Source organism: Talpa occidentalis, unplaced genomic scaffold (genome assembly GCF_014898055.3).
Source record: "Talpa occidentalis isolate TD23 unplaced genomic scaffold, MPIMG_talOcc4v2.1 talOcc4.15, whole genome shotgun sequence".
NCBI classification, from domain to species: domain Eukaryota; kingdom Metazoa; phylum Chordata; class Mammalia; order Eulipotyphla; family Talpidae; genus Talpa; species Talpa occidentalis.
Window position 1 is genome coordinate 840488 of NW_023601543.1, and position 14005 is coordinate 854492.

Genomic DNA, 14005 nt, shown 5'->3' on the forward strand with positions numbered 1-14005 from the left:
CTCTTTCTCTATACCCTTTGTCCCATCTTTTCTGCTCAATTCTGAAAACACAGCTTGACTCTCACAAGTTCTCAGAACCACCATTGCTACCACCCTGGTCAAACCCGCCATCACATCTCCTAGGCTGTCACTAGGGCTTCCTGACTGGCTTCTTGCTTCTAGTTTTGTCCCCCATGGACTGATTCAAAACCCGGCAAGGGCTTCTCCTCTCAGAATAACCTCCAAGTTCCCATGTGGTTCCAGGTGCCTTTCCAACACTACCACTTTTCAGTCAGGTAAGCTGCCTCGTCAGTCCCTAATGTGCCAGGCATAATCTCTCCTCAGGACCTTTGAACTTGCCCGAAATTTCCCTTCCCTAGATAGTAATATGGGGGAATAAAATGAGGTCAAAAGCCTGTGACTATCTAAATGGCACCCTCTTCATCCTTCCTGTATCTATCTCAAAGCCCTTATCGTTATGGGACTTTATATCACATATGTATTTGTATGTTTAGCATTGAATTTTCCCACAAGAATGTTAGTTGGCTGTCCTGTTCAGCAGTGCTGCGCACCCCGAGCCTGGAGTGCATAGCAAGTGTTGAATAAATGAGTTGGGGGGCGGGGACGGGGAGGAGGGTCAAGAGGCAAACTAGAATCAGAAGGTTCCTTGTTAAGCATAGAACTAGCATAGAACTTGTTAAGCATCGGTTGAATTGAATGGTGGCTGAACTCAAGGCTGCCTTGAAAACAGCCCTGTCCTGAACACCACATTGGCGGAAACTTCTCTCAGACTCTTAAATACTTTCCAGAAATAGAATTGCTGGATATTAGTTCCCCAAACACCTCTTCTAGGAAGCCTTCCCTCTCCCTTGTAGGCAGAGCTGAAAGCGCGGCATCCTCTGCGCTCCCACTGCCTGTGATCCACACCTCCACCCATCCATGCGCTGCCGTGACGACAGGCCTCGCGTGACCTGGGCACGCACCCACTTCCCCCAAGAGTGTGAAGGCGGCCAGGGCTGTGGCTTATTGTCAGTTCATTCCCGGCCCCTGTGAGACTGGTACATGAGAGGCTTGGATGAAAGCACAAGGTAGGCCTCTTAAAGCAAGGTCCTCTGCTGGAACGTCAGGCTCCAGGGCAGGCAACTTTGCTGCTCCCTCCGAAGGTGGTGATATTGACAAGATGCGGGTGCTGGGAAACGCTTCCTGGGGCGCGCTGCTGAAGAGCTGGTCAACAACTCCGGAGGGCGGCGCCAACAGGCGTCCCGAGCCTAGGCCTCCACTTGCCCCAGCATCCTCAAGGACCCATTAATCCCTAACATTCAAATGCCGCCCACTAAACCAGTCCCTCGGCGCCCAAGTCGCCTCTTTTCCCCAAGTGACGGCCGACGGCAGCCAATCGCTGGCCCTCGGAGGGGTCCGCCCCCTTTTCCCGGGTCGGAATCGACACGCACTCCCGCCAATGGTCGGTGTCGCCGGTGAGGCCCCGCCCCTTCCCGCCAGCCCCAGCCAATAGCAAGCTGGCTGGCCCCGCCCCCCCGGGGGCGGGGCGAGGGCGCGCAGGTGCAGCTGCACGCAGGCCGGCCGGGAGGGCGGGGCGCGACGTCGGCCGTGCGGGGTCCCGGCGTCGGCGGCGCGCGCGCTCCCTCCTCTCGGAGAGAGGGCTGTGGTAAAAGCCGTCCGGAAAATGGCCGCCGCCGCCGCCGCCGCGCCGAGCGGAGGAGGAGGAGGAGGCGAGGAGGAGAGACTGTGAGTGGGACCGCCGCGGCCGCGGGCGGGAACCCCTGCCGGGGGGCGGGGGGCAGGGGCGGGACGTGGCGCGGGAGGGGCCCGCGGGGTCGGGCGACACGGCTGGCGGATGGCGTCCCTCCTCTCTACCCTCCCCCTCCCGAGGCCGCCGCCGGGGACGGCTCCCCCCGCGGCCCGTCCTCGCGCTCGCGGGCGGAGGGCCTCGGCTCGGCGCCCGAGACCGCCTGCGCCCGGGCCCCCTCCCTCCCGCCTGCGGCGCAAATTCCGGCCCCCGGCCCGCGGGCGCCCCCGTCGCCGGGGCCTAGGCTGTCGGGACTGTGCGCGCGTCGTGCCCTTCCCGGGGCTCCTGGTCCGCGGCGCCGTCGCGCGCCCGCGGCCCCGGCCTCTCCCTGGCTCGCGCTTCCCCTCCCTCCCTCCCTCCCTCGCGCGCCCCCTCTCCCGTTACTCGGCCCCCCCACCGGCGCGCGTGCGCAGTCCGCCTCCCGTCGGGAGAGTGCGCCACAAGGGCTCCTGCGCGCTCACCCCCATCTCGGGGCTGGGCCTCCCCCTCCTCCTCACCAGTTCCGTGACTCTGCCCCCACGGCGAGCCAGGTGCCCCTCCACCTCCTTCCCATTCAGCGGGAACCCGGAGGTGGGAACTGGTGCGCACCCACCGAGGGCATGAGACGTCGTGCTCCCGGCCCCGCAACTCATCCCAAAGAGGCAGTTACAGTTCCCACCGGGAGCCGTGGGTAGGGGACTGCGTGTCCCGCGGCACTCGAGACTCTTGGGGGGAGGGCGCCCCAGGGCTTTTGGGGGTGCCGTGGCCCCAGAATCTGAGCGCCATCCCAGCCTCCCCTCCTTCGCCGGCGATCTTCCAGTTACATAAGTGGAGTGGGACATAATGTGTGCCGGGCTCCCCGAGTCCCGTTGCGCGCCCCGCTGGAGATCGACGGCACCAGATGGGGCAAGTCCACGGCCTCGCTGTGCTCCTGTCTCTCGTCTCTGCAAGTCGATTCTCTTTTCAGTTGGGTGGTGACTGAATCACCCACACTGAGACTCAGGTGACTTTTCTGTGGCGTGGCCGAGCCTCTTGGGTTTTGTGCTAAAGACTTCAGGTCATGGTGAAGAGTCTGAGAAGGCGGCTTTAGCAGGGGAGACCGTGCTGACACTGCTCACTGTGGACCCGAGCGGGGGGCCTGCCCTGGACGCCTCGTTAGCGGGAGCTCCCGCGTGAGTTTGTTGCTGAGGGCTGGGCACAGCGAACATGAGCTCCACCACCAAAGTGATGTTCCTGACTCATGGTCAAGCAGATGTATGTTTCTGGCTTTTTCCAGGAACAGGAATGGGCTCTGCAGAGCCACTCACTGTGTGGGATCAGCACCCCAGATTGTGAGAGGTAGGGTGGAATATAGGGCATGATGGGTGACTGTGGAACCACACTGACCGGGGTGTGATGCTAGTGGCTCAGGCTTGCTAGTACTCTCACAGGTTTTAGACGTTCCATTATAGTAGAAAAACGAAGCATATTTGGGCCTCGATGGTGAAGTTCACCATTAGCACACAATTACTACTCTGGTGGAGAAATTGGGGTTTCGTGGCTGGGATTTTCATCTGGAGCTCAGCAGTTTCAGTTAGCAATGAAATGAGCTGATCTCTTGGGTCTTTTCAGATATGCTGGATCCTTGCTTTTTTAAAAAAAAAAAAGGTCTGGATTTTTTTAGGTCTCATGGGAATTTGCAGCAGGGGCTCAGGGAAATAGGCTGATTTATGTGCTTTTTTAGGACTTCTGCTTCAGGCACCCAAGCAGGAAGCCTAGCGAATACTTTCTTTTATTGTCTTACCTGGACATGTCAAAACCCTGGCTTGGTCTAGGCATGGTCTGTGTGCAAGTGCGGTTGATGGAAGAGAGCGCCACAGTCGCCTGTGCGTGGCTTGCCAGCTAGAAAGGCTGGTCTCTGGGTATTTCCCTTCACACCCGCTGGCCTCACTTGACGAAGACCACGAGGTTTGTACAGTTCAGCCGAGACGAGACAGTGTGAGGCGACAGGATGCTTTGTTTCGCCTCGATGGAGTGCGTTTTCCACCCCCGGTGCCCCTCCAGTCAGTTGTCTGTCCTGCCTCAGCCCTTCCCAACACAGGCACCTTCCAGAGTGTAGTTTCTCTGCAGCGTGGCTGATGGCATCTGAGCTTAGAATACCCTGACAGCGTGAAGAAACCTCATGTGGCTTTCTTGCTAGCGCTGGCCTGTCACACCTACCTGTGTGTGCTGTTTGTGTGGTCGTGTATTGTTCGTGTGTTTGTGCTAGGATGCAATTTTGCATTCTGCTGGCGATTTCCAGCCAGTCATTGTTTCTCTTGCCTGCCCTTTCGCTGTAAGGCCAGCCTGGGGGGGGGGGGCAGCTGTAGAGTCTCAAAGAGAAGCTGGCTCCGTGAGTCTGTCCCATGTCAGCTTGTCCCCACCTGCTCCTCACACCTTCTCTTCTCTGTGGAGCTGGAGCGATCTGGCTTCTTCACCTGGAGTGGGGCAAGCTGGGATCAAAGATTTGTAGTTCCTAACTCAAGTCCCTTTCCAGAGCTAAATACCTGCCCGGGACTATTTGCATGATAAAGGATGTGATTTGGTATCTAATCTTCAAAGGAAAAAAAGGTGATTATTATTTGTGGGACTCTTAGGTCGCTTAGGGTGCTGTCATGAGCCAGCAGGCTGCTTAAGTTATCCATGAGGAGGAGAGAATCACAGTAGCATTGCACATTTGTCCTGACTAGTGTCTTTCGCACACAGTGGGTAAAACACAGGCCTCAGGCGGCTGCGCGCTCTTGGAAGGGTGGCAGGACACCTGCCAGTTTTACCCCCTCTGCCGTAGGGACATGTGTGCAGACCAGCCTCGTGTGACGGACAGACACAAACTTTTTTCTTGGGTAGAGCATGTTTCTGCTCCAGCAGAAGGACCTTGTCCTCAGCGCTTCTGTGCCAGCCCTCTCCAGTGAAACCGCTGTGCCTGTCAGGTGGGACAGATGTGAGCAGGCCCTTCCTCCTTGGGCTTCTGTCACAAAACTTGTGCTCATCAGCCTTTACCTGCTCTCTCCTGCCGTTTTCTTGCAAGGAGCCTTTTCCTCTGGAAAGCTTGATGTGCATGCCATTGCTTACACACTTGGCCCCAGCACTTTGATGGTAGGTATGGTGTGTGCGGAGGGGGCTTGGGGGCCTGCCGGCATCTCCATTCCCATAGTAAAAAGAACCATTCTGTTAGAAAGAAAGCCTCGTCCTTTAGGGCGTTTCTAACCTTGGTTGGTCTTTAAGCCAGTGGGGCCCACTTGGGTCAGGCCTGCTGGCACGGGAGTGTGTCCTCAGCCTGGCGAGTGGCTGTTTCGCAGTTACTCAGAAGCCTGGCCTGCAGCAGGCCTCAGGAAGGGCTCCCTCATCTTCCTTGCCTACGAGCTGGGGCGCATAGACAGGAGCCCACACAGCGCTGCTGTGCTGGGTTTTCTCCTCACTGCTCTCGTTCTCTGGCTCTTCTTTTTTTTTTTTTAAACCCAAACTTGAGTTAATGAAAGATCATAAACTTTCAGAGCCGGAAGGTCCAGCTGCTTCAGTTTCAAGTGAAAAAAAAAAAAATGTGGCTGGGAGAAGTAGTTGTAACTTTTTGAGGGCCTCCCAGCCAGGACACCAGTTCCATTTTTATGACACAGCTAAGTGGGTGATACTGTTACCTGACTTCTGCGATTCCAGAGTACTCCGGGGCTCTGTGTCGGAGGGGATTCTAAGCGCTCGCTGCACCTGAGCAGGTAATTCTAGGCACCATCGTGGTGGCCGTGCCTTGGTCGCGGACACGCGGGGGGTGTCGCCCTCGCTCTGTGTTTGAGTGCACGAGTAACTGTGTGAAGCGTCTCTTTCAGGTGTACACGCGGGGCTTTTTTTTTTTTTTTTTCTTTTTTCGGGCCAGCACGGTATCTGGGATTAGCTAATCTGGGCCAGTTTAGGTTGTAACAAGAAAATGATGGTTATCGTCATGATGAAAAATGTAACGGCAAAAGTTCGTTTTTGAACCTGTGTTCAAAAGCAGAAAGGAAACTATCCAACTAAGAGCTCTGCTGAACATTGCCATCTGCTCGGCTGAGAGGCTTCAAAGTGATTGCTCTGAGACAGACTTTCGTATTTCGAGGACGGCCTTGCCTCTCCTCGGCGCTTGCTTCCCAGCGCTGCTTTTTCCCTCTCAGGGTTAAAGCAGCTCCTACGTGTCGTGACAGCCGCTCATTGCAGCTTCAGCTGCTTGCAGGAGAAGGCAGGCAGCCTCGGGACTGCGCGCGTGCTCTCAGGGATGACATTTCCCTGCTGCGTGTTCTCACGAACATGTGCTCTCTCCCTAAGTGTTTCTCTACAACATGGTGCGAGAAACACTTACGAGAGGTCGCCACTGCCGTGTGCTTGGTAGTGTCCCTCAGAGGGGACGAGACCTGTGATCACGTGGATTCTAACACGCATGCAGTTTTCCTCGTGTCCGTGCCATGTGTTCCATGCCAGCAGTCTGCAGTGCACTTTGTTTCTAGCTGGGCCAGCTGGGAGCTAGCGTAGAGCGCGGCCTGTGTTCATCTTCGAGATGTCCCAACTAGCCCTGGGAAAAAGGTCGTGCAGCTCAATGGGGGCTTTCAACTTACGATTTTCTTTGTTTTAGGCTCCATAAAAATACAGACTCACCAGTTCCTGCTTTGATGTGACATGTGACTCCCCAGAATACATCTTGCTTCTGTAGACCAGCTCCACCAGGATTCCATGGTAGCTGGGATGTTAGGGCTCAGGTAAGTAAGCTTCCTTTTTTTTTTTTAGTATATGTCCTGGTTTGGCCATCTGTTTTTAAAAAAGAAAAAAAAAAAGAAAGAAAAAAAAGAGCTCTACGCTTGGACAGTACACACGTGCCCCAAGGACTAAAGACATAGTGTGCCAAACTGCGCCATATAATAAAAAAAAGTCACTTCCCTGAGCCCTGCAAGGTCAGTCCGGGTAGGGCCCTCGGAGGCCGCAGCGCGACCCAGGGGCGGGGTCAGATGAGAGCGGAACTGGTGGTCTGCGGCTTCGGTTCACCTTGGAGCAGATCAGCTGAGCTCCTCACCCAATGCCGCCCCGGCGCCTGGCGCTCTTCAGCGGGGCTCTGTGCGCTTTGCTTTCGGATCGATGTCTTCCTGGGTGGCGGTGGCGAGCGCGGTGGTGTGTTCTCAGAGCGGGGCCGGCACGCGGCCCCATAGACGGAGGGCCTCCCGGAAGCTGTCACGGCACCACGGGTCCCGGCCAGCGGCGCATGCTTGCCAGTCCTCGGGTGCCCGGGCTTGCCGGCTCTGCAGACTGGAGCAGAGCAGACGCCTCTTGAGATGCCGAGGAGCCCGGCCATCCGAGGCCTGACTCGGGCGCACTGCCAGACGCACGTGGGGCGACTCGGGCCATGGTGCGGGGTTTAGTTTTGGAAAAACCAGTGGTTCCTTAATGGCTCAGTCATCCAGGGCGCCACATCTCAAGCTTTTTTAAAATCAGGGTCACTCCACATTTGGTGTTTTGACACCTGGATTTCAGACATTTTGTCTGGTATGGCAGAGTGGTGTAATTGAACCTGTGCCTATTCCCAAGGGAAAAAAGCGCCCTTACCCATCTGTTGCCACTGTGGTGCCAGCTGAGAGCCCCAAGTAGACCTTGGTTGCGTCTCTGGTGGCTTCCACCACCTCACGCTCATGCTGTCCGGGCACCCATAACAGCCAGCCCACCCCAGCCTCCACGGCTGGCTGGCTGTGGGTGGAGGAGAGAAGCTGTGGCGGGAAGCGGGGCGCTGGGCCACCTCCGGGCCCACATTGGGCTCCGCTGCTACGGCCGTGGCTCTAGTTGCTTCTCCCCAGTTGCTGGCTGCAGGGTGTGCTCTGGGCCCTGCTGACAGGACATTCTTTGTGCTGGTGGGAGTCATGTGGCCTCCACTTTGTGCATCGTCTCAGGAAGCGTGCGGACAGTGAATGGGTTTCCTCCGGGACCTGTCAGGCTGGGGGAGGTGGACTTCTTTGTCGTCTTCCTCAGCTTCCGAATGATTTTGTAAAGCAGGCGGCGGTGACGCTCCAGTTCTTCCTAAGACGTGTAACAGGGAGCAGTTTTAAGACATCTCTTCTTGTGTGTAAGTGGGAAAGGCTCAGCCATTTAAGGAAATTCCCAAAGGACAGACTTTGTCTTTACTGGAAAAGCGCTTGATATCTTACTATGTTTCTTTCCCTTTCATGAAATTATAAAAATGATACTGCTTTTATTAAAATTCAAACCATTTCAAAGTATATCAAGTCAAAAAATGGAAGTTCCTCGGTCCGCTCGGCCCCACCGTCTCGGGCAGCCACTGTGCACAGCTCAGTGTGGGTCTCTCTGAATCTTCTTGGTGGTGGAAAACCAGGAGGTGTTGTGCATGCTCTGCCTTTTTTCCTCTGATCTGTTTGTCTCTGCCTCATTTTCTTCTTTTTTCCACCTTTGGTATCATTTTTATTGCGGTGACATTGGTTTACAGCCCTGCGTCTGACCGGCGGGGTGTGGGTTCTTCAGATGTGGCCTCATTTCTTTGAGCGAGCAGCATGCCCTCCTGCCAGCTTGCAGTCATGTGTTGCCCCCCCCCCCCCCCCGTCGGTCTCCCCATTCCCCCAATGTTAAGCACACTACGGGCTCAAACTGCCTCGTGGGCCAGCCTTGGGGAAGAGCGGCTGCCTGGACGTGGAGTTGCTGGTGGGTGCCAGCACATCACACCCCCAGATGGCTACCCCAGTGCCCCCGACAGCCTGAGAAAGTGCGACTTCCTGTGCCCTCCCAGAACTGGGTGCCCATCTTTTCCACGGGTGCTCCTCGGGTTGTACTGAGGCTGAACCTCATGTTCTGCCTTCGTTCTCCCTCCAGGGTGTTTCTCTTTAAGTGGATTTGTCAGCACTGTTGACTTGTGAAGGGTATCCTTTGTCGGGCAGGTATTTTCCCCATTTTGTTACATAGCTTGACTCTCAGATGAAATTTCAGTCATGGTTTCTTCTGTTGCTCTTGTAGTTAGTCCTTTCCTGCTCTAAGAGCACATCAGTATTTGCCAGTATTTTCTTCCTGAGAAACTTGAGGTACTATATTTACGCACACATGTTTGATACCTTACAGGTGAGGTGTCCTATGTTTTTGGCTTGAACTTTGGGGCGGGTGAGGTTTCATGCCTGCTTCGTCCATTCTCTAAGAGCCACGTGGTGAACCAGTCGTCTGGCCTTGACCTTTACCATATGCTGACTTCAAGTGAACAAAGTAGTGCTTTTTCCTTCCGGAATTTTTTTCTTTCTTGATGGCAAACCTGTCAGCAGCTTATCATTTATTCATTTACCCAACAAATATTTGAGCCCCTGCTTTGAGTGAGCCAGGTCAGTGCTGAGCCCCGCAAGTGCACCTTCTCATAATTGGGGTGGGGCTACAGAGGTGGGGATACCAGTGACGACAGTGCTCATTCCAAAAAAACTCAAGAAAACAGTGGATCTTTTCAAGAGTGGGCTGTAGGTAAACGAGGAGGAATCCAGAGTGGGGTGAGTTTTCAGTTCCATCGAAACAAGCTAGAGCCTCAGGGAAGACTGCAGCATAAGCGCAATTGTCTCACTCATGTCGGCGGTACAGGCTGGTTTTTGTCTTGAGTTACCATGAGGGCTTTTTGCTCTTGAAACAGTTCTATGTTCAGTTAGCTTGGTTGATGGAATAAAAGTTGCATAGTGATAAAAATGGTAATTTTCTTCCATCATGATTTTGGAGCTTTTCTGTCATAGCTGATAAAAATAAAGGCAGACTTTTGATAAATATATTCTTAGGGGAACAAGTGTAACTTTTGCAATTTGCATCATTAGAATTAATAAATGCCCTCAAGACGGAAGTGGCATCTTGATAGGGTTTAAAAATATTTATTTACTTAAAGAAGGGCTGTGAGTGACTGTGATTAAGAAAAAGCCTTCTTCTAGAAGGCTGTTTTTTTTTTTTTTTTAATACAAGCACTGGGTACAGTCAGAAGCGCGGGAGGGTGAGAGAATTCACCAGAGCCAGAGCGGGGAGCAGAGCAGGCAGAAGGACCGAAGGACACTGCTGAGGGGAGCAGCGGGCGGCAGGAGGGGTCTGCGCGCCATGTGGGACCCTCACCGGCGGCCAGGGATCGAACCGGCGCTGCAGAGGCTGCAGACAGCTTCGTAGCCCAGCGCTCAACTGCTGCGCCACTGGGGAGGCCCGAAGGCTGGTATTTTTTAAATGAGTTTTTGAGTAGTTAGTAGAAAATGAAGATGATGGCGTGAAAGCTGGTGTGGCAAAGGGTCTCTCCTTGGCGCAGCCACCACCATCAGTTTCTTGTTAATGTTTATATATGTGTGGGGTGCGTAGAATTTTTAAATCGTGCTAAACTATACCTAACATAAAACTTACCATTGTAGCCATTTTTACATGTACGGTTTGACGACATTCACCGTCGCCGTCATCCGTCTCCAGAGGCTGCCCGCCTTAAACACTAACTCTCCAGCCCCTGGCACCTGCCTTCCTCCTTTCTGTCTCTGGGAAACTGACTATTCCAGAGAGCTCCTAGTGTGTATTCTCTCGTATGTGTTTCTGGGTTTACACGAACAGCAGAATCTCTTGCACAGCAGTGCACTTTGTTCTTCTTAATGTGTCTCGGGGCTTGGTTGGCATCAGTCCCTGTAGCGCTGTATCTTTTTTCTCTAGGCTTGGACGAGTACTCCAGTACATAGAGGTGTCATCATTTGTGTGACACTTTGCCATTGCTGGGAATGTATGTTTCCAGTGGGTTTTATTTCATTAATGCTGTAGTCAGTGCTCTTTTTACATATACCGTTTTGCTCATGGCCAAGTTTGTCTGTAGGAGAAATTCCTAGAGCTGGGACGTGCTGGGTCAGGGAGAATAGGCATTTTAGCCAGATCAAGGGTGATCTGGTAATTAGGCTTGAAAGAAACAGGTTTTTTTTAGCAGTTAGTACTAGGAAGCAAAACTTTGGAAGTGTCTGTTGCGTCACACTTGACCTCGTGCGAGCGGAGCCTGTGAGGCAGAGCTACTTCGTGAAGGGAGCTTCAGCCAGTCCTTGTATGTGGGTCTTAAAGAAAATGGAGCGTTTTCTCTTGGTCTGGTGCTGTTCCTGGTTGCAGGGGACTCCTTGGGACTCAGCATTGAAGATTCTCCCTTAGCTGGTGGACATTCGGCTTCATTTGTATGGTTGACCTTGAATGACGAGGGTTTGTTGAACAGTGTGAATGCCCTGATATGCGGTTTGTCCTTAAATACAGCCAGCCGCCCCTCCACGCCCCCGGGTTCCGCATTCCCGCAGACAGAGGGCCAATTCTAAGGCGCTTGAGCTTTGTGGGACTTCGGGGTGGGGGCCGTCCGGAAACCAATCCTGTGTGGATTCCAAGGGACGACTGGAGTTAAGTTTTGGATGAGTGAGACGTCATACATGGATTCTCAAGTGTGCGGGGGTTGGTGCCCGGCCCCAGTGTTCCCAGTCAGCTGGGCTGAAGTGCGCGAGCCAGGCCTGCGAAGTGTTCAGGACCAGCTTGCCGGGGCTTCATCTCTGGGCTGGTTCGGCTCTTTGGACGCCACACTTGCCCCATTGACCTGTGCGCCCCGAGTGCCGCTGTGTTCGCGGCGCCGAGGGCCGTCTCCACCCGAAGTGATCTTCTGGTCGAAAGCGATGTACAGACAGACCGGCCATTCCTTTCCCAAGGGCTCGACCAGTGATGGTGAGGACCAGCCAGTGAGGGCGCGCCGCATCAGCATCGGAGGGGTGTGACCCCAGTCTGGGTGGGGGGGTAGAGACTTCTTTGACGAGTCACCCCCCCCACCCCCCCACCCCTGTACCTGAGCCGTCAGGCAACGTTAGCTGGTCCCGAGAATGTTTGCCTGGGGGCCGCCAGCCTGCGCAGAGGCTCTGCCGACAGCACTGTTGGGCTGGGTTCGAGGAGTGCAGTGTGGAGATGAGAGGAGCGGCCCTCGGGGCGGCAGGATGTCCGGCACAGCAGTCCCCGAGGGCCCTGCTGGCTGTAGGTCCTGTTCCCTCTGCCCCTTGAGGCCCCAGGGCCGTTGGCTCTGAGCCGACTCCCTGCTGCCTTTCCCTCCTGCTGTCAGGTCCCATCCAACACGCTTGTGCTTCGTTCTCTAATTCTCCACCCTGAGCAGAGGGCGGGAGTGGGCGTGGAGGGCGAGTCTACCAGAGCCCCCCTTCTCTTCGCTGTTTGTTTGGGATTCCGCTGCCAGGGGCAGCGCCATCAGCCAGCCCGCTCCTCTCATCGACAGGCAGGGCCTCCCTGATGACAAGCTGCATAGCTCTGGCCCCTGCCCCCTCCCCGCGTGCCTCTGCCCACCCTCCGGCCTTCCTGACCCTTCTGCCCGCCCACAGCCCTCCGGCTCCATGCTCGCAGCTGGCCCTGCCCACCTCAGCGCCTTTTAGGGAATGCCGTGGCGCCAGTGCCAGCAAAGTCCCAGCCCACAGAGGCCCTCACGTCCTGCCTCCCCTAGGTAGCCCACCCCTGCAGGTGCTGGGGTGCTCCCCATGCAAGCTTGATGTTCCACGTGTGACCATGCCTCGTCCTTGAGCGTCTGTCAGTTCTCGGGCTGCCAGCCGCTGTTGCCTTCTGCACCTGGCTCCGTGTACACCCCTCGGCTTGTGCGCCTGGTCTGTGTTGCTCCCCACGCACCTCCATTCATGCGCCATGTCTGCTCGTGCTGCAGAAACGTCTTTACAACGGAAGCCCCGCCGGCGCCCTGAGGGAGGATGGAATTGGGGAGTGAGGAGGACCGACATCTGCTTGGTGTTTACATCCGCTGGGCCTGTCAAGCGAGGGGGGGATATTTTTATTTCTGTGTTTGGGAAAGCGTTCCACAAAACAGGCATCCATTTTCTAGACTCATTAATAGGGCAGTCCCAAGGTTTTATTTTTAGATCTGAAAGAAACTGCAGCAGGCTTTTGTGGTCCGCACCCGTGCGAGTCCCACGGTGCTGCCGAGCCGGGGGTCACGCCTTTTTCAGAATGAACTTACGTTCTGCTTGTGCGTTATCTTTGAAAAGATGAAAGTGTCTTGTTTCTGGGGCCTCTGGTGCACTCAAGTTTTGACATAGCTTTTTGGTAAGTTATGTTTTTAACTTTTCCACGTGTAACTTCTAAGATCTAAATTTCTGTGCTTCTGGTCGCTGTTTCTGTAAACAGCAGAAGGTATTAGTCCACATTACTACTAATTTCCTCTAATATCTTCAGCTGTTTTTGGAATCACACTTGGCATAAAAACAGACCAATGCCTGCGGTTGTGACAGCTCGTCTTTTTGTTCCTTTTAACTGCAGAATTGATGACACCAGTGACTCTTGCCAGGCTTGTCAGAGCCTGTGCCGTCCCTGCGCTTGCCGGCCAGAGAGGGGAGACTTGGTGAGGGGGCGTGGCCCCGGCAGGAGGGTGATTTGCTGGGAAGCCACCGTGTCAGATTTCTCAGACACCCTTCCAGGATGTTTAAGACAAAACAAGCAAGCAAGAGTGTTGAGTTTTTTATTTTGAGCCACACCACTAAGGCGCCAGTGTCACCCGTTTAGGAAACGCATAAGGAGGAATCGCCACAGGCGTCTGGGCCTCCCGCGTGCCGGTCTGCAGAAGGTCGTGGGGGTAGGAGCCCCTGTGGCTCTGTCACCAGCGGACAGCAGAGCTGCTGGCAGTAACCTTTGTGCTCAGTACTGCTCCAGAGGTGGGGCCCGGCCCCGCGTCCAGGTCTGGTCATTTAGTGATTTGCTAGGGAAACACGCGTCGCTCTTGTGCGGGCTCCGGAGTGTGCTGGGACACAGTTCCTGTGTTCCGAGCATTCTTCTGAGGTGGGGTCCGGAGGGCCAGCAGGGCCAGAACATGGGCTGAGGGCCCCTGCTCTGTACATCCCTCTATGCTGCTGTCTGTCAGGACGGCCAGCACCTGACAGGCCTGAGCGTGGCGGGTGGGGGGGGGGGCGCGGCGAGGGAAGGGCGGGAGCGCCCCAGCACACAGTTGCGGTTGGGGCAAGTTGTTATGTCGGGCTTTTGTAGTTAGTGTTTCGCGGCCACTACCGCTATCGCAGATGCCTACGAGCACGCGCATGGTTTGGGAAGGGATAACCTAGAACTCGGCTGGCGCTGTTTTCCACACTCATGTGTCCGTGGCGTGCGCGCCTGCGGTTGCGTGAGAGGGGCTGTTGTCGCTCCCCTCCTTTCTTCAGCGATGGCGTTGGGGATGTCGCGCCGCGTCGGCAGAACAGATGTCTGCCATCACTTTCC

General features: G+C 55.2%; 1 protein-coding gene across 1 annotated transcript in view; it reads left to right on the plus strand.

Annotated features, from left to right (window-relative positions):
- Nucleotides 1–1608: 1608 nt before the first annotated feature.
- The window catches only part of MECP2 (methyl-CpG binding protein 2), a 46966-nt gene continuing 34569 nt past the window's right edge, over nucleotides 1609–14005 (plus strand). Inside the window, 1 exon segment of the mRNA XM_054695496.1 lies at nucleotides 1609–1725. Coding sequence (XP_054551471.1) covers nucleotides 1664–1725 — 62 coding nt within the window. The 5' untranslated portion in view covers nucleotides 1609–1663.